At 38.6% G+C, this 20722-nt stretch overlaps 1 protein-coding gene across 3 annotated transcripts in view; it reads right to left on the bottom strand.

The window, feature by feature from the left end:
* The window catches only part of Cped1 (cadherin like and PC-esterase domain containing 1), a 265317-nt gene extending 245300 nt beyond the window's left edge, over positions 1-20017 (bottom strand). The window contains exons 1-2 of one of the 3 annotated variants that reach the window (XM_047560300.1): positions 19834-20016; positions 18862-19344 (exon numbers count right to left, since the gene is read on the bottom strand). In XM_047560300.1, the coding sequence (XP_047416256.1) occupies positions 18862-19113 (252 nt within the window). In that variant the 5' untranslated portion in view covers positions 19114-19344; positions 19834-20016. Of the gene's footprint in view, positions 1-18861 lie in introns of all 3 variants that reach the window. The other 2 variants (XM_047560299.1, XM_047560301.1) reach the window with 2 other exon arrangements.
* Positions 20018-20722: the final 705 nt, after the last annotated feature.

The raw sequence follows: 20722 nt of genomic DNA on the forward strand, positions 1-20722 counted from the left end.
TCAGGTTCCCCAGACTATCCTGGTACATATGCTTCCCTCGTCAATTCTCTTTCATGCTTCCACTCTCCAACTACCTCCATATTTCTGCAGATAATTCTGCCTCCCCGGTCACAGAAGAAATTAACATATTAGAAGGAAACACACTGACTTACACAGACCCTCTTTCAGATTATCTGGGACCTATCTGCAATCACAACTAACATTTTGTCTTTTCTTCTTATTTCCATGGAAGAAACTTGTCCTCCTCTTATCTACAGCTAATTACAGATTCTTCTCCAGGTTTCACACTCTCCCTCTTCCCTGGTAACCAGTTTCCTCCCCTTCCCATTTCTGTTTCTATCTCCAGATCCCTGAGAACTTTGATCCATTATTTAACTCCTTCTCCTGGATCCTTCATGTTTCTCTCTGGCATTTCCTGACTTTTTCTCATCACACATTTGTTTATTTGGTCATTCATTCTTTTACCTCTTTTCTATTTTGAGCATTTCCTAGGAGGCAGGCATGGTCCTAGTCTCCAGAGAATACAACAGTGAAGGATCCTAAACATAGTTCTAGCCCCCATTGAACTTGCTGTTCAACAAGAAGATCAATAACAAATAATGAAATCATGGAATACAACTGCCTCTGGAGATATGAGCTCTGCAAGAGAATGATCCAGGACCTCTTTTATAGAAGGTGGCATGGTACTGCTGCTTATCCGTATTGTGAATGTTTTATATGAAAGAAAATGAGGCAAGAAAGACAATTCTTCAACATACAGAAAAGACGGAAAGAGGAATTAAATCAGGAGGGATTTGATGGTCAGCACCATGGGTACACTCTCTTGTGAGTGGCAAATATAGCACTCAGGAAGGCAACAAGAAGTAACAAGCAATGATAACTCTTAAAAAGAGCAATACGACATTATTTCTTACCCATCTGGGGAGCTAGGAGGAAACCTAACTCTATTGAGTAGTTGAGAATATAAGAGTTGATAACTTCACAGATAGGTTCAACTTTGACTCTTTAAAAGTCACAGTAGGAAAGAAGTAAGTGAAGAAAACTGGATTTCTTTTCTTAGTTATGTTTTCTGGAAGAATGGGTATTCTGACAGAATTCTAGAAGGTCAGACTTTTACTATGTAAATTACAAGATTTACTAAGAACTGTAAATCACCCTGCTATGATGCAAAAACAACAACAACAAAAAATTTTAATGTGGAAGTAGTGACAGTAACCTGCATGACTAAGCAGTAAGAGAGAAGCCTGAGACCTGTCTCACTGGGGCAGCTAACTACACAGGGGAAGCCTGGGGACAAGCAGAACTGTGAGGTCTGCGCAGCAAGCTCTGTACTGTCAAGCCTGGCTCAGGGTAAAAAAGCTCAGGAGAGGCAGGGACAGCTCAGTCAAGTCACAGGAAGGAGGATGGGGACTTAGGAAGAGAATGGTCTAAATGAGAAAAGTTCAGGAGAAAGAATCGGCTGTGAAGACATTAAGTAAACAGAAAGGATGTGTCTAAGCCTAACACATTAGAAAAGTGGAGGGTACAGAGAAAATTCCAGAACAACACACCCTGACCTGGCCATACATGATAGAAAATATTTGATGATAAATGACGACAAGTTGCCTCTGTCCACGGGGACATGTGAAACACTGATGTCTCAACGACACAGCACAATTTTCACTTATCTGGGAAGACTTCCCATTAAGCACAGAATCTGTGCAAACTAAAGATTCCTTGGTCTTCTCTGCATTCATCATCTGTTCTCCTCATTGAAATCTTTGGAACCACACCTTGTCACAGTGTGTTTGTGAAAGGGGTGCACAACATAGAGCTAGTGTAAATAAAGGAAGAAGAGAGGAGGAGAAAATGGGGAGAGCAGATTGAAAGACAGAAGGGAACCAAAGCAAACTGCACAGCTTCCCAGTTCTGCAAACCCCAGAGAATGCAGTCATGTTGGGCGAAGCTTCCAATCTATGTGTAGCTCATTTCTCCCCAGGGTTAACCACCACTCATAGCATGAATCTTGGAGTCAAGGAAAAATTTCCATACAGAACCAAGAATACAAAACTATCCTGGCGTCCATATCTGGGGTGTCTCCTGTGACCTCTGACCTCTCCATGCCCTGCTGTAGCTGTCAGCTCCCCCGTTCCACCCCCATTTCAACAAACCAGAGGGACCTATCACATCTCCCTTCTCTGCTCCTCCCAAATTTCTCCTTTTTCTTTTCTCCCTGTTTTTAGTCATATAAAGCATGCCTTTCAGCCTCTCTTGAGGCTTTTCCTCCAACTGATTCAAGATTTCTTGTCTTGAGATGCCACCCACGATGCACAGCTGTGGGCCATCAGTTTACTATTTACTGTAACTTTGCAGACATAACAAAGACCCAGCTGAGATGATAAAGACAGAGGAATATCTGGGAGATGGCAGTCAGGAAAACTTCCTTCAAGAAAACTTTTAAGATAAAACTTGAGGAGCTCTGGAGAAAATGTCCTTTGCTTTTTCTTTTGGCACATTTGAAAGTTTGGCACATTTGAAGTTACTCCCCATTCCAGGGCAAATGAAAACCATTCCCGAGTGTCTCTCTTTGATTTCTTTTCCTTCCCTCTGCCCTCCTCTTTCTCCACACCATTCCCTGTCCTCAGACCCTCACAGAGAGCTTAAAGGAGGAAGAAGTTATTTTCTTTGCAGCCCCAAGCCCTGCTTAGGTTTGCTGATCTTAGAGTAAACGCTGTCCAGCTGACTCTCCAGATTCCTTATTGCCCTCTGCCTCTCCACACTGTCAGCAGCCCTTACAGGACATCCTCTATAATGAAGGAAACATAGAATTGACAGTCCACCCTCATGAAATAACAAGGAGAGACCTTGTTCTTTTGAAACATGTTAAAATAATAGCAAGTCTCTGTCCCCTGCATCCTAAACAATGAGTTAATTCAGCAATTCAGTCTCAAAATAGTAAGTCTATACAAAGGGAATATAACAGAAAGGAAGGAACTCTGGGGCCATTACAGCAACAATGTCAGTACCTAAGCAGCATAAAACTGGCCAAACATTTTCATAGATGCCAGACATGCTGAATCTGAGTTCTAGGCTTTTGCAATAGCACCCAAATCCTTCCAGGTCCCTGGTCTCCATCTACTTCCTGGCCCCCAGGCCTTACCTGTGGAGACCCTGTCAGTTCCATGTGATATACTTCACTCACCTCATCTGCAAATGAGCTCGGACACCTTCCCTCTTACTATTAGTGCTACTTCAAGGATCAAAGAAGAAAGCAATTAATATGAAAGACTTCAAAAATATATAGTCCCCTCACATATGTAAAGCTTTATTAAATAAATGTCTCCTAAATAAGTTGTTGGATAAAAAGTCTCTAGAAAAAGTAAAATATTTTCAGTAAAAATCTTCAAAATGTTTAATCATTTGATTTCATATGGGTTCTTTCAAATTATAAGCAGAGTATGGAAAGGTGGTATTTATATGTTAGGGACATTAAAGCATTGAAAAATAATCAGTGAATCCCCATCTCTATTCTTCTTCTTTCTTTTTTTTTAAGCAATGTTAGAATCATCATACCACTTGGGAAAAAAATTGATTTCATACATATCATGAACATACTTCTTGGATTTGGGGGCTTTCAGGTTTAGATATGAGGTGTCCCCTAAAAGCTTGTGTTTGAAATAATGCAAGAAAGTTTAGAGGTGAAATGATTGGGTTATGAGATCTTAACCTAAGCAGTGCATTGATCCACTGATAAGCAGGGAGGATGTGACTGGAAGAGGTGCGTAATTGAGGGTGTGTCTTTGCCCCTGATTAGCTGAGCTCTCCCTTTGCTTTCTGATTGCTATGTCCTAAGCGGCTTCCCTCTGTTATACTCTTCCACCATGATGTTCTGCCTCACCTCAGGTTCAGAGTTATGGAGTGGCCCACCTATGGACTGAGATCTCTGAAACTATGAACCTAATAAACTTTTCCTCCTCTAATTGTTCTTGTTGGATCTTCCAGTCACAGTGATGAAAAAGCTGACTAAAACAGGGGACTAGACAGAAGTAGGCAACTTCTTAATTGTACAACTACATATGCTTTAATTTTAGACTTTGTTACAATCTTCTATATAAAAATTTCTTTAGCAACATTACATTCCCTTTTTTATGACTTAAAACGTATGGTCACCATTGTCTAATTTTACAACCTTCCCCCAGTGTCCGACTGATCAATTTCTAAATTTCCTACTTCCACTCTGCATTTCAATCCTCTTTTATCTCTTTCCAAATTCCCAACTACAAAGTTTGCTGCCCATCCTCTCACCACCCATCCTGCCCAGTTAGTGACCCCAAGTGTTCTCCTAGCCTGCTGTCTTCTCTGTCACCTCTGTGGTGGCTTTTGCTCTGGGTCATCATGAGAGAACTTGTGGCAGCCAGGCTAGAATCTCTTCTGGCACCTGAGCACACAAGTTCTCCTCTGGGTAGAGTCCAGCTTCCTGAAACACCTGCTGGATGTAAGTGTAACCTTGAGGCCCTGAGTTGGGAATTAGGAGATTCTCTATCCACTCTCTAGTGACCACATTTATACCCCCTGGGAGAAGAGGACAGGTTCCTAACCCGACTTCATATGCTTAATATTGCCAATCCCAGGCAGATTGCATCTCTGTCTCCTGACTTCTCTTGGCATTCATATCTATATACAACCAATTCATCATAATACTCTCAGAAGTCCTGGGTCGCCATGAACTGTGCAGATTGTTAACCATAGTAGCCAATATACTCCATGCAGGTGGCCCTGCATCTCCAGGGCAGCCCCAGTTCTGGTTGAGTGTCCAGCTACAGGATGCAGGGGCACATGTGGCAAACTGCCTTATGTCACACACATGGAGACCAAAGTGTTAAGAAAAATGGGGAAACTGTGCTATTCAGGCACCAGACTTCACATAAAAGAAGTAAACTGAGTTTCCTTAAGCATACATGTTTCTTACCACTTATTCTGCTTTCTTGATTATTCTGAGCACACACATAGCTGTTGAGTCTCTATTGCCTCCTCACCTTGTCCTTCTAGTTTGTCTGTTACTAATACACAGCTCTGGCTTTCCTTGGAGATGACCCTGTGTAACACTTTTCCCAGCCTGACACCTAAGAACTCTTTCTCCTGCTTCCCCTCTTGGAAGTCCCACCCAACCCAGCCTATCCCTGCTCACGTTTCCAGATGCTGCCCCATCACAATAACAAATACTGCTTTCAAGATCAAACCCATATGGCATTTGCAGGCAAATGGATGAAACTGGAGAATATCATGCTAAGTGAGATAAGCCAATCTCAAAAAACCAAAGGAAGAATGATATCGCTAATAAGTGGATGATGACACATAATGGGGGGTGGGAGGGGTTAGTGTTGGGGTTGGAGTTGGGTTTAGGGAGGGGGGCAGGAATGGAGGAAGGAAGGACTGTATAGAGGGAGGGGAGGGGGGGAGGAGGGGGGGGAATGGCAAAATGAATCAAACAACATTACCCTATGTAAATTTATGATTACACAAATGGTATGCCTTTACGCCATGTACAGACAGAGAAACAACATGTATCCCATTTGTTTACAATAAAAAAAAAGTCCCACATAAAAAAAAAAAGATCAAACCCAGAGCTCTCCAAATTACATATTATTCTAGAATGATAAAGTATTATATAGCCAACTTCTTCCTTCCAAAACAAAAAAACTGGCAGGAAATGGCAATACCTAATAATACCAGAACATAAGCACTAATCATCTAATAATAATGTCAAATATTCAAGTTCCTAAACTTTCTAATCCTTCCTTTATCAGACAAATTATGTTGCACCATAGCTTTCAGTTTTCTTCTGTGGCTGTCCAGAAAATTTAATTTCCCTTCCTAGAGGTCCAGTTTGTTCTTAAAGGGTCCTCTTCTAACATGACAAATTGCTTTGGTCTTATCAAGAAAGAGGTGAGACCTTTTTTTTTCTTTTTTTTTGCACTGGGGATTGAACTCAGGGGCACTCGACCACTGAGCCATATCCCCTGTCCTGTTTCATATGTGAAGGGTCTCACTGAGTTGCTTAGCACCTCGCTTTTGCTGAGGCTGACTTTGAACTCAAGATCCTCCTGCCTCAGCCTCCTGAGCCACTGTGATTACAGGCATGCACCACTGTGCCCGGCAAGAGAGCATCTTTTAAATGGAGGGCGACCTGGGAGGGGTCTTCAGAGTTAAAGAATACAATTACAAGTACAAAAGAATTGAAGCATTGCTGACTGCCATAGGGAATTCTAAACTGAATAACTGAATACACAGCATAAACTTATACTAAATCTATTCATTCAGCAAGTTATGTGCCAGGAATTATGTAAACCTGATCTCTGCCCTGACCCACATGTCTATAATTTATTTGAAGGTTTTGTTGCATTGCAAGACTTTACAGAGTCCAGTTACATTAATATGAGTGCTTGGTTACTTTGGTTAGGGTTTTGCTAAAAACTATGCTTAGGATCATGTGCACATTATTGGATGATGAGGCACACTCCCATTTTTATCACAGAAAAGGAGCTTCTTCTAAGAAGCCATAATTTTATATTAAGAACAGGAGAGAGAATTCTAGCTTCTTGAGGTTTATATATCTGAAAGCATAATTTTCTATTAATACAATTTATCTCTTTCCAGAAAATGAAGTTTGTTTAAAGCAAATATTGTATTAGTTTAACCTTGTTATTTGAAAGAAACATAATAAGCTTGCTTCTTTTTCCTCTGTACTCACCTACTATCTCACAAACAAAACTAACTGTCCCAAAGCTCTCTGATTTTATAATAATTTATGTCACTTTAACATACTTGGATATGTTTAGATTGTGCTGTGGCAATTCCAGATGTGTTTTTCAGGTTTGCACTATTTATTCAGAATAAAAATCCAAAACAATAGTTCTTAAAGATACCAATAAAGAGAAGAATAAGGGGAAACTCATTTGAAATCACATCTGCCCTTTGGGTTTACGCAGGAGGGAAGGTTCACTGTTCAATATGAAAGTCAACTTTCTCATTGATGCTTTGCTAAGGTCAGAGAGTTCCTGAAACGCCACAGAAAAGTTTAATTTCCTGTTCCATTTTTCCTGAAGCATTTGTGTACTTTGGTTAAATTAATGCTAGATTTTCCACCAGGGAAGTGGCAGGCTTAGAGCTGAAACTCTTGGAATGCTATTATTCTTCCTATTGCTTGTTAAAGAAACAGTAAAACATCATGAGGAAAGTCAATGTGACAGCACAGTCTTGAACTTCTAGTGGCATTTTGAAACATAACTTTCTAACTTGACACCTGTATAGAATGCTATGCTATGACTTTTTAATGAAAAAAGGAACATTTCTAGGAATCACACTTATGTTGCATATATGCATTCTTTTCCCAAGAGTGGTCAAATGCAATGAGAATATTTTCATGATATTGTCCTTTAGGATATGATAATGTTGCTCCCCTGCCTTTTATGACCTCAAGACTTTTCAAAGCATTCTCAGTGACAGCGTCTAGTTTGATCCCATAGCAACTTTGTAGCAGGCCATTTCCATGCCTCAGCCACAGATTAGGAAATTCAAATTTAAAAAGTCACTTTTCTATGATTACTCAATCTCAGCATTGAAACTTGGACTCCCTATTTCAATCTGAGGCAATGTCCCTTTTGCCTAGAAAAGGCAAGGGGGTCAAAGCAGGATCTATGTCAGATGCATCAATCTTTAGCAGGTCCTTCTGGTCGTTTCTAGACATCTACACCACTGCTCCGAAACCATACTCCTTTTCCTGTGTCAGAAAAGTAAGGAAACACCAGGATCCTGAAGCAATATTACTGTTCTAGTAAATCCTGTTTTCTTCTTATAGATTATTCACTATCATCAGACTTTCTCTGTCATCTGAAACTTCCATCCCAAATTGGTTATTTTACCTCTGAGTATAGTTTATCTGAGTATAGTTTCCTCTATACTCAGAACATGCTTAGGGCAACAGATACTAGTTATTTGTCAAGATCAGCTATGAGGTTACAAGGGGTTGGCCAGGAAAACTATCAAAATATCAAAATTCATGAATAATTTACATGCATGTCAAATACCATGGTTTGATAAATCAGGAAAGATGTGCTATATTCTCCCTATTTGCAGTCAAACACACTTTATCAAGCAGGACAGAAAGTACTATGCACACCTAGAAAGTCAGTGCAATGTTCTTGAATTAAATTATATGTATAGGTGTAGGAGGGTGGAAATGACAGAGGCCAGTTACCATACGACAAGCAGCTTTAAATATCTGCCTGTGCAAAATCTAAGAAAGAAAGGACATGGCCAAGAATAAAAATACGAACTGTGCATGATTCTTAAAACAAGTGTAATATAACATGCTTGTATATTACACTCAAATCCAGTTTTTCAAGGGCAAAGAAAAGAAAGAAAACAAGCATTTATTGAATGCCAACTCTGGCCTGCCATTATACTGAATGTTGTCAAGCACATAAGTTTAGATAGTTCCATTTTCCTGATGAGAACGCTAAAGGTTCACAAAGTTAGGTAGTGTGTCCATGGTCCCATAGCTAGCAAATGATACAGCTGGAATTTGAGCCAACCCTTAGCACAATACTCATGATCTTTTTATCCAAGGCATTTAGCAGGGGTTGTGGTTGTGGCTCAGTGGTAGAGTGTTCACCTAGCATGCATGAGACACTGGTTTGATCCTCAGTACCACATAAAAATAAATAAAATGAAGATATTGTGTCCATCTACAACTAGAAAAATTTTTTAAAAATACATTTAACTGATTTGGCATTAAAAGCTTTGATAGAAAGCTTTTAATTTTCATCAGTAATGTGTACAGTTGCAAGGCCTATCCTTTATCAAGGTGTTCTGTTTGGGTTGCACTGTGAGCAGACTGGTGGGGATTTCTACTTGGAACATCAGCTGAGGATTAGAGATGCCAAAAGTACTTATATTTCAGGGCACACAGTCAGGCTCATTTTATGCTTCCAAATACATGGGCTCTTCCTAATAATTATTTGGTGCATCTGTTATTTTGGATTACAAGCACCTCAGGCCTATGTTAGTAAATTTTAATTGAAAGTTGAGCACGTCTGAAACTGAGTCCAGAGGATGGCAAGTTCGAGGCCAGACTGAGCAACTTAGAGAGACCCTCTCTCAAAATAAAAAATAAAAATGGACTGGGGATGAAAAGAAAAGAAAAGAAAAAAGAAGAAAGAAATAGAAAACAAGGTGAAAAAGGTGAATAATTTTTTGTTAAAATTCTTATATATCACAGATTCAGTAAATCTTTTGTCATCAAATTCTCTTTTTTAAAAACTCATACATGATGAATGAAAATGCTGTTTTACATTTTTAACAAACCTCCAAACAGTATGAAAGTACTGTTTGCCCAAGTACTGTTTACCTTGTCAATTTCCAACTTTGATATAGTGTCTGTCAGAGAATATAAAAGCTATTTTAGAATATGAGCTCATCCTTTGAGTGAGAACGGTTCCCGAGAAAAAAATATCCAAAGGAAGTTAAAGAGAAAAGTGAAACCAAAACATTCTTTTCACCCCCAAAGGCCACAGAATCAAAGTTGATAACAGCAAGCACTTTTTATAATGTCAGTGTATCTAGTGGTTTTCATTTCAGCAGTTTATCTCATATGAGTTTCCAATTCCGTTAGTATAAGAAACAGAATTGCTTAGAGGGAGAAAGAGGCAGAAGCTATTGCCACTATCTTGAAAGAACAAGAGGGAATTGCACCTATAAAATGATTAATTCCTTGATACATAGGAAATGTAACATAACTTGTTTAAATATGAACTTCATCAAGACTTCATTAAAATGTGTCTAAAGTAAGCAGGTTTGAATTTGTTTCAAAATTCCCCCAGAATGAGCAGGTCTTCATCATATGCATATTTCATTATAAAAATTTAACATAGATCTAATCAAGTATCTCAGAGAAATCCACAGGCATTAAATGCTCATCAGGCAGCCCAGCTAATTCCATGAAAACCGCACTGACAGCCTCTCCCCACAGTCTCCTGTAGACCCCTGTATTTAAAGCCCATCAGCATGATTTTAAAATCCACACCTTTGAATCCAGTTAACATATAAAAATATGTAAAAAGAAAGGTGCATTTCTGGTAGAATCAGTCTATTAAAATATGGAAATTTCTCAAGAGGTTAGAGGATGCTGACAGAGAGGGCAAGAAGATGAGAAATAACTGGAAAGGTACACTAGTTGGGAAAAGATGTTCTTCTGAAAAATATGGTAGATACTTGAGAATGTTTATACAGTAAGGGTTCTAATGAGACAAAGGAGCTGAAGGTAACAGGAGAGATAGGTGACAACTGAAGAAGGAAATTCAATGTAGCAAAATAGTATGATGATTTCTATCAGCCATAGCCCAAGAAATGTACAAGGGACCTTGGTGAAGTTCAAGGGACTCTGGTGTAGGAAGAAGAGCCTCAGAGTTTAGCAAATAGAACAAAAGAGGGAGAAGGAGTTCTCATTTCCTGTTTCCTGACCAGAGTTCAGAGGTGCCTTCTCTGACCCTCAGATCCATCAGTCATTTATTGGTCCATTCATTGGCTAGATATTTATGCAGTGCTCACTATGTTTCAGATTCTATTTAGTACTGAAGACATAGCAGTAAACAAATTAAATTAACATTCCATGTAGAGAGATAATACATAAAAAAGTCAAATATTTTTTTCAGTACACAAAATATTAACCTCCATTTCTAGTCCAACTCACCTCTCTACATTGTCAACTATGAGATGCTATTAATTTTAGCATCAAAGGTGTTTTTTTAATCTAGCAAAATTTAGACTTTGCCTATGTATAAGCAGGATTAACTTTGAGTGACATATCAGCCTCCCTAAGTCTTGTCTTGATTCTAAAAGGTCATTGTACTGTGAAAAGACAACAGTGGAAAAGCAGAGGGATAGGCAGGAGAACCTCACCAGGCTTTCATCTCAGTCACTCCTTACATCACAACTTCTGTTCATTATAGCAACTAGTTAGTGCTCACCTACCTGGTGAAGGCCAAATGTTAAGGTTCACCAGGGCTTCAGAGATGAATAAGTCCTCTAAGAAATTAGATAATTAATATTCTGAAAGCTAACTAAGTGCTTCCTACCAGCCAGACAAGTTAAATGCTTCACATGATTTATGAAAATTAAGACCCCTAAACCTTGGGAGTCCATCATACTATATTCATCTTCAGTTAAGGAAACAAAATCCTAAAGAAGTCAAGATAAATGTCCAAGATAACAAATGATGCCAATCTGACTCCAAAGCACTCATATACTTAACTATTTTGCCTCCTCATTTTTATTAGTTTGCTATTGCTGCCATAACAAAGTACCACAAACTAGATGGCTTAAGACAACAGAAATGTATTGTCTCACAATTTTGGAGGCTTGAAGCCTGAAATCAAGGTGTCAGCCGTGCCATGTTCCCTGTGAAACCCTGTACTGGAATCCTCCCTTATATCTTCCTATTTGTTGAGGGTTTCTTGGTGATCTTTGGTGTTCTGTGTCACTCCAATCTCTACCTTCATCATTTCATGGCCATCTCCCAGGAATCAGGAGCTCACCCTACTCCAGTGTGACCTCATCTTAATCAATGATATCCACAACAACCCTGATTCCAAATAAGTTTATATTCTTTGGTACTGGGGGTTAGAACTTGAAGATGACTTTGGAGGGAAGCAGAGCTAACGAATGGATATAGTGTATGGGGATAGAATGGAGATAGAAAGAACATAGGTTGCAGTCCAATCCTGTCCTATCGACTTGATATCTTACTTTGAGACCCTTTTCTTCTGTGAGCTTCGTTTTCCTCACCTATAAAAAAGACATCGAACCTAATAATCTAAAACTTATTTCCAGTTCTAACATTCTGATGTTCCTTCATTTCTAAACAATTATACTGAAAGGTTAAGTGTCATTAGGGATGTGAAGTACACATGTCTTTATGAAGATAAGGGATACCATGATGGAGGAGATGGAATTTCATATGTTTCAGAATGCTTTAAGAATAATCATGAGGACTTCTAGAAGAGCTGACTGTGGCAAATGCCTTGGAGGAGACTCCAGACAGAGGTAGAGATGTTGGAGTTTGGAGAATAAGATCTTGAGCTGCTTACAGCTTGAGACACATAGGTAGAGGGGACTGGGAAAGCATGTTGGGACATGATGGGATGGAGAATGGTTTTTACTAGTTGAGTAGACTCAGTGTTAGAACTACCCAAGGTTGTTCATCAGAAATACTATGGGAGCAGTGCATAGATAACATAGAAGTAAAGACAGATGGAGATAACTTGTTAGATTACTAAAACAGGTTATGTTTTTAAAAATGATGATACAGCATTGAGATTGTGAAGATTGGCTCTAAGAGTTTGAAATCAAATTAACTATAATCCAGATCCATTTAGGGGAGTGGGGGAAATTCCACCTTACACCAGCCATAAAGGCTTCTGCTAAGGTGAACTTTATTTAATGTACTCACTATAAAAAAGACCTAACTGTGTCTTGTGACCTCACAGAAAAATCTGAGGTTAGTGCTAAGGCAATTTATAAACCACAAAGAGGAAATATAGAAACCAAAGAGATGAGACAGACTGGGAGGTAACAGACAAGCTGGGTTGAGACACACAATTCCAAATGAGAGTTGTGCACAAGACGAAAACAGAGCAATGTAAATATGGTTAACGCTGCTGAACTATACATACAAATATTTAATGTGTCGGGTTTTTAACCATTATTAAGAAAGAAACTTGAAGACTATTGTGACTTTTCTAATTTAGAGTTTTCTAATGTGGCTCAGTGGCTGACCTAGAATTTTTGGTAGGGAGCCATATCAGATGTATTTGGTAAGTGGTAAGGAGTGGAAAGAAATAAGAAATATCAAAGATAAACCTAAGGTTTAAATCCTATATATCTAGGCAAATGGAGGAGGAAGTCAGGTCCTATTCATGGAAATAGAAAAGTCAAGAGGAGTCACTGACTTCGGCATACAATTTTTAAGGGAAAATTAGTATTTATATAGTTTCTTGTGCCATTCTAGAAAATATACAAGGAAATTGGTGATGCAGGTGATTAATTGATACATTTGCCAAAGAAAAGTTTTTTAAAAAGACAATTAAGTTGGACTGGGGTTGTGGCTCAGTGGTAGAGTGCTTGCCTAACATTGTACGGCACTGGGGTCGATTCTCAGCACCAAAAATAAATAAACGTCCATTGAAAACTTAAAAATGTGGGAAAAAAAGACAATGAAAGAAATATCCAAGCAACAAAGCTACCTTTATCATCAAAGGATGTCTATGCTTATCATCAGAGGGCAGAAATGAACCTTATAAGGAGACCATGAATTATTCAGAGAGGTCAGAGAATAAGACTCATGTCACAGGATTCAAAAAATGGTTGCCCAGTAGTGGAAGATGCTTCAGAGAAGAATGATACAGTTTGAAAGCAGATCATTATTGGTAATCAGGAGGTCAACAAAAGAGAAGTTTCAGTAGAGAAGATCAAAGGCAAAGGATAGGAATGGATCAGTGTCCAGGCAGTGTCTGCAAGGAGAACCACTTCCAGTATCTATGAAGGGAACTAGAGACAGGGAGCACAGTAGGCAGCTTGCCAGGAATCAGGAAAGCTTACTGTTTTGTTATCAGTTCTAAGCATGTTTACTGGTAAGTGGAATGGCCCAAGTAAGGCTTGAAACTAGTAATATAAGTAAGTAATTATTAATGGAGAGGTTTGATACTGGCGATATTATAAGTATCAGAGTACATGCAGAACCAGTCCTAAAATATTAAAAAGGGAGTGTTCAAGAACACAGGAGGAAAGGAAGATTTGGCAAAGGAGTCTTGAAATAGACTCAAAACTGGTTTCCCTATCTTCAGTTCTACTCTGCTCCAGTCCATTCTGCAATGTGTGTTCTGGAATGTTCTCTCTAACACAAAAATCTATTCATGCCAATCTTTGCTTAATATTCTTCAGGGATTCTCCATTGCCTTCAGAATCCAGACTTCTTATCATGCATGCATTCCCAACACCTAGACCCTGGTGAATTTTCTGTTTTATGTATTTGCCTTCCTGCTTCCTTCAAGCTATTCCACCCCCAGGACTTTGAATTTTCCAAATGTATTAGGTTATTTATTTTCTTCTTTGCATATATGGGCTTTGATGCTTTTGCCCATTTTTGTCTCTCTTTCTTCTCTAACTCATTCTCTGACCTCTCTAGTTCCTTTCAAAGAGCAGTCTCATTATTATCAGTTTCCTAACACTTTATTTATTTTGTCTGTCTCACAGTGGCTTTTATTCCTGTAGCACTGGTATCTCATAAAGAGCCTGGCATACACAAATTGCTCAATAAATATTTATTAAGTGAATAGAAAAAATAAAAGCATGAATGAAAGGGTTCAAAGAGAGAAAGGGTAAAGAGGAGATGTGGTTTTGTTGCTGCTTTTTTTTCTTTTTTCTTTTTTTACAGTCGAAGAGAATGTTCTCAATGAGATAATCACAAATTTTTTATTTAAAGATAGCACAGCCATTTCCCAAGAGGGAGAGCACATTTAGACATCTTCAGTGGATTTTTAGAAAGCAAAATCATCACCACTACTGTGTCAGTGGTTAGATGACTCTGCCTCATCTACCCCCTGGTGGACATTACTCATGCCATTGTGGTCATAAAGCTTCATACCTGCTTTCGCCACCTCTGCCACAACTGACCTGCAGCACCTACAGGAAAAAGGAGGGACTACCACACATTTGCTCTGGCAAAATAACACCTACCAAGTCCCTGGCTTCCCCAGGAGTCACCCTGAGAATCCAGGTTACTACCTGTCAGCAGCATGGACTCTAATCAATAAAAGGCAGAGAAAGAGGAAACCAGATGATAAATTGCTAGCATTTGCTGCCCCTTTCCTCCAATGCCTGTTCTGAGATATAGTAGTTGAAAACAGCCTATCTGCATATGACTCCCAATAATCTACCTACTTGTGTTTGCTTCTCCTTTTTCATCCCCATGCTGCATCCCTGCGATTGTGTTTTCTAATAAAGTGTTAACACGTAAGAATTTGCCTGAAGTTCTGTTTCTAGAAAACCTGGGCTAAATAAGCAATGTTTATGAAATTTGCAAATGTCTAATATATTATTCACTATTAAAATGCAAATAAAGTTACTTAGACCATCTTTAATAAGAACATTCACTTATTTGCATTGAATTGTGTTTGGATCCTGAGGAGAGTTAAAGTTGTATAACAGCAGTCACTAAAACAGGAGAGTCAAGAAGAATAGCCAAGCAACAAAGAAAGAGTAGTTCTCATTGTGGAGTGTCAACAGGAGATAATTAGGAACACATGGCTTTGGTGAGTATAAATGTATTCCTCAAATAGCAACCTTTCCATCAGAAGAGATTGCGCTAAGGAGACATTGTTCCTGTTTATAATTTAATGTGCTCCCTGCCCTGTGTTATGCAATATTACAGTGTTATAGTCCATGAAAACAGATAAATCTATTGAGTGACTTTCCTCCAGTGAGGACAACACAACTGTGTTTACATACCGTGTTGGAATAGTTTTAAGACTCAGTGGATTATCAGACAATATGCAAACATCCAATGTTGAGAGAAAATCCAGAAGAAATGACAACAGTACATCTGCTCAGCAAGGTACTTTGGACCATCCAAATGGAAAATGAATTAAAATTTGACCAGAAATAAGGAGAGTACTTCTTTAGTATGCAAAGTTGGCAGATTCTACACCATGATTTCAATCATACTGAAAACAGCTCTAGATATTGAATCAGATCCCACTGGTAAACGTGTGGAGGACAAAGTTACTCACCTTTAAGTAGTTGCTACTACAAAAACCTCTGTTGCTAAGCTGATAGTCTTTTCAAAGAAGCAAGTACAACTTGAAAAACAGGGAAGGACCACTTATTCATCAATGAATGAAAACTCTGATTTGAAAAACATACTTGGTTTCTCAATGTTTATCCTCACAGACATTACCATATTCACTGAAAGATTCTTTTCTGCTTTTAAATATGCTCAGCTGGAGACTTCCATATAATTTTTTTTTTCATCTTAAGTTTAGAAATCCACTCCCAACTTACACAACCTGAATGAATGAACAGTTAAACATTTAAACATACTGGTTGTTAAATATTCTCAGTAGTTTTAGCATCTTTTTATTTATGAATATGTGATTAAAATAAATGATTTTTCCTGAAAATTTACATATATGCATACATACGATATTTTGTATAAAATTTGTGGGGTTAATAGTTATTTTATACATCCAAATACATTCTCTTTTTGTTGTTCTTTTTAGAAATACATGACAGCAGAGTGTATTTTGACATATTATATATACATGGAGTACATTCAAATATATTCTTGAACTATAGGTCAAATCCAGGTGTTTTAAGGAAATTTTGGAAACACTTAAATTAAAGATACATGGATTCATCTTAAGAAAAACTAGTAATACAAATAAACTTGTCAATAAAAGTAACAACAAAATTCGAAATTTATAGATAGAAACAATGCTACTTCTATAAAACATCTAAAAGCTAATTCCAGGTCTTTAGGAACACCTATAAAAAATCTCCTCAGTTATTTTTAATTAACTTCATAAGCAGTTGTTTTGGAGAATAATCTATACATCTATCTTAATATATACACCTACATATTGATTTCTTTCTTCATATTTAATAACTGAAATAATATTTCATCATTTGCAATCAGACTATTTTTTTTTTGGAACATATATGCCAGTAATATCTAATTATATCTGGTTTTAACTAAATTCTGCATGGTACTTCTTTCTTCCTTCCTTTCTATCTCTAATAAAAATTGGATCTAAATCAGTGGCCAGCACAGGATAAAATGGAGATACTAGGCAAATATTTGAAAATTCAGTTTCCATATCCACTGGGCTTCTAAACTATAATTTTGAATTTTGAATCTTGCTTATGTTTAAAATATTTGAGACTGTGAATCATTTGGAAACCCCAGTCATCATGTGTTTGGCATTTTTGGTAAAGAAAATTCTAGAGTAGATGTTTTACACCAGCAGCCAATAATTTTAACATGGTTTATAAGTAGAAGAAGATCCAAAGTCAAAATGGAATTTTCTGTGACAGTCTACAAATAACAGTTAACATATGCCTAAATTACTAACAAAGCAGAAATCATGGAAAGTCAAGTAGGGGAGGAAAAAAAAGGGGGGCTGAAAGTTAATGAGTAAAACATTGCATCTAAAATTCTTAGAAAATATTTTAGGCACTTAAATACATAACTGTCTCCGCTATTTTTTTAAAAAATTATATTCATCTCTACCAGAAACCAACAAGAAGTGACTTTAAACGTCAGTCACATTCATCATAAATTTGATATGTTCAAGAAAAGAAAAAGTACAAAAAATGTTAATGCTAGTATACATGAACTCAAAATACACACTCCTCAATGATTTTATAGTGCCCAAAAATTGATTCACATTTGCAGTTGAAGTTTCATCCAAGGGTGTTTCTACTTATATTGTCTGCTATTATTTGTCATATTTTTTGGTCATCGTGTTCCTTGACATTATTGCTAACAAATAAATGCAGACACTCAAAAGTCTTCCGATTTTCTTCATTTAAATGTAATGATATTTTGTATTTCAATAAGTTCTTCTAGTTGGGGTTCCTCAAATTATAAGGAGAGCTTTGAAAGTACATTTATTGAAAGCAAGGTAGGAACCAAGCTGCTTGATTTCTGTCCCTCTGAGGTTGCACCATGTCATAATGCTGGCCATGTGAGCTACCTAAACATCTATAGGGTCAGTAGTCCTATCTGTTAAGTTGATGACAACCATGCCTACTGTACCTATCTCACAGTTTTGTGAGTCTGAAAAGCAATAAGTAAAAGCATTTTTAAAACAAATAGTAGTGGCATTGGAGGAATTGGTAATGAGCATAGCAGTAGGCTGGTGTTCAAGAGGAAATTCTGTGCCAAACATTAACCAACCTGGATAGATCTAAATCTACTGTAGATAAAAGACATTACTCACTGCCTCCTAAATTATCATGTTGTTATACCCTTTGAGGTAGCAGAGAATTCAGTGGCTTTGCCACCATGGTTTTTGTATATAGGGATTTTTTTTTCTTGTTTACATTGTACTATGTTAAAGACCTTTCTTTTACTGCTAAGCTAGAACAGAGTAGTGTATTAAAATAGAAACACTATGTTTTCTTGGTTTGTGTTTTTATTCTACACTTAGTAAGATTGTTAGTGAAGTTAGCCTGAATAGTGTAAGTACACAATAATCTCTATTTCCCTCATTCTATGAACAAGAAGACAGGGTATGTCAATTAATTTGAAGAAATCTATGACACTATTCCTTTAAATGCCTCAGAAATAAATGTACCACTTGAGAAATTAAATCGCCAATGAAGAACTGATTTAGCCAATTCTAAAATGGAATTTTGGAGTCTCTGAGTCTGGAAGGGTCTGGGCACTCATATTGACTGCCTTGAGGAAAAAGATGCTCAGTGTCTATAAAATTTTGAATCTTTGATTTATGTTTCAGATCTTTTCTCCTCAGATCACTTAGATTCCTAGTATTTTAGGAAGGAATCATACCACTTCCCCCACCTTCAAATTATCCATTTCATTCTAGTGAAATTCTAGAAGATAAAGGCCAGAACTTTCTGGAAGTAAATATAAGAAGTTGAAGCTTATGTAACGTGTTTCCCCGTCAACAGGTCACTTACAGGGCTGTTTATACTCTGGATCCCTTGCAAAAATCATGGAAGTTAATTTTAGTTGTACGGAAAGGACTGAGAGGAAGATTGTGGTCTTTGCAGAAATTGCCTCCTGAAGTTGGTGAGTCTTACCTTTCTGATTTCCTGTGCATTACCGGAGAGAAGGAAGCACTGTTGTTTGTCCTGGGTGAATCCTTCCCTGCATCTGCTTGCCTGAGTCTCCGTGGGTGTGTGGGGGGTAACCCCCGGGACAGCGGTTGTGAGCTTCCTAGTCCCTCGGAGTGTCAGAGTCTGGTAGAAGAGACAGATTGCCACCACCAAGACCACAAAAAAGGGCCGGGGGCAAAATCGCCGACGACAAAGAAACACTGGACGACAGACCATGACCAGTTCAGCTTCACTTGGCCCCTGTCCACGTTGCCAGAAAAGTCATAGCAGCTATTTTTTGTCAGCATGAAAAATACAAATCTGTCTTCTTTTTCCACAACTCCAATCAAGTTTGCTCCATCTCGGCTTAAGAACTTTCCAAAGTGTCATGCCAAAAGATCATAGGTCCCAAAAGTCTGAGGTGGTTAAGAAAAGTCCTTCCATGAGGGACAGTGAAAAGTGACTGACCTCGGTTAAAAAAAAAATCCAAATATTAATAGTTGTAACTAATAATCTGAGTGCATCCTAGGCTGCCAAACTGTTGGCTTCCGGGAATGCCTTATTTCCACGACATCCTTAAACTCACAGAAAAGGAGTCCAGCTCTGTCTCAGCTTTACAGGAAAAGAGAAAATAACACCAAAGTAAATCTGGAGTCTGAAAACAGCACCGAAGAACGTAATAGGTTAAAACCCAAAGTGCCTGTTGCACAGCTGGATGCAGGCCAAGTTGCCCTAGCAGTTCCTCATTTTCCCTCCGGTTTTAAAGCAGTACTGCTTTCAGCCTTTTATGTTTCTTAACTGCTTCCCTTCATTCAGTTTTAAATTGCCACTTTGCTGTAAGCATCCACGGCTTTTAACATTAAAAGGGAACAAGCGGTTTGAATGGGCATGGTTAGTGTCAGGGTTTTGCTTGTATTGGTTTCATTCCGTTTCAAGTTCAAAGTTCTGTGTACTTACTCAGTTTTCATCCTTTTAGCCAGAAAAAAAGTTTCCATGATTCCCCTAATGGATTGCTGATCAAAACCACTCGGAAGGAAACGCCCGGTCGTATGACTCCAATTCATCTCACACACCCCGACACACACGCGCAGACACGCAGACACGCAGACCCACACGCGCGCGCCTGCTGCACGCTCGGCCTGGAGCTGGCGGACCCCGGGCATCGCAGCCACCCAGGCCGGCCGAGCGGGGCGGAGCTTAGGCCCGGAGCTCCTCGGGCTCTCCCGGGGCAGCTGGAGCCGCGCTGTCAGCTCTGGGTTGGAAACCCATAGACTGGGAAAAGCAGTTTTGATTTCCCCTGAAACGTGGCTGCCTACCCAGAGTTGCAGAATTTGAAAACATATCTCATGTCTGATCCGATATTTAATTGCTTTCTCCTAAGACAGCATTGGAAAAACAAATAGTTCTTAGTCAATCGATGCCAAAGGTCAAAGATGAGGCTAAAGCAGACTTCATGAATTAATTCGGAAGTCCTTCACTCTGGGGAATTGTGGTCGCACTTAGAAGGATAAGAGGGCCACCAGCAATGTCTGGACCGCAGAACAGGAAACCCTGTGGCACGCACCAGCATCAGGATCACTGAAGTCCTGTCTGCTCTAGCACTGAACTCCTATCACAGTAGTTACTACCACTTCTTTCCTGAACTAACGGCTGGGTTTTACAAAGCCTAATGGCTACTTTGCTCCTAAAATGAGTTGTTTGTAGCAGATGTTGCCCAGTAGAAAGCGGTACACGGTGGGCTTTGCCCAGAATTCAACCCAGTTTAATTCTATACAAATCATCACTTGGACAGTGCTAGTAGTGCCAGTTGTGCAAACTTCATCCCCTTATGCTGAGTCAGTGAAGG

The sequence above is a fragment of the Sciurus carolinensis genome, chromosome 8 (genome assembly GCF_902686445.1).
Source record: "Sciurus carolinensis chromosome 8, mSciCar1.2, whole genome shotgun sequence".
NCBI lineage: Eukaryota > Metazoa > Chordata > Mammalia > Rodentia > Sciuridae > Sciurus > Sciurus carolinensis.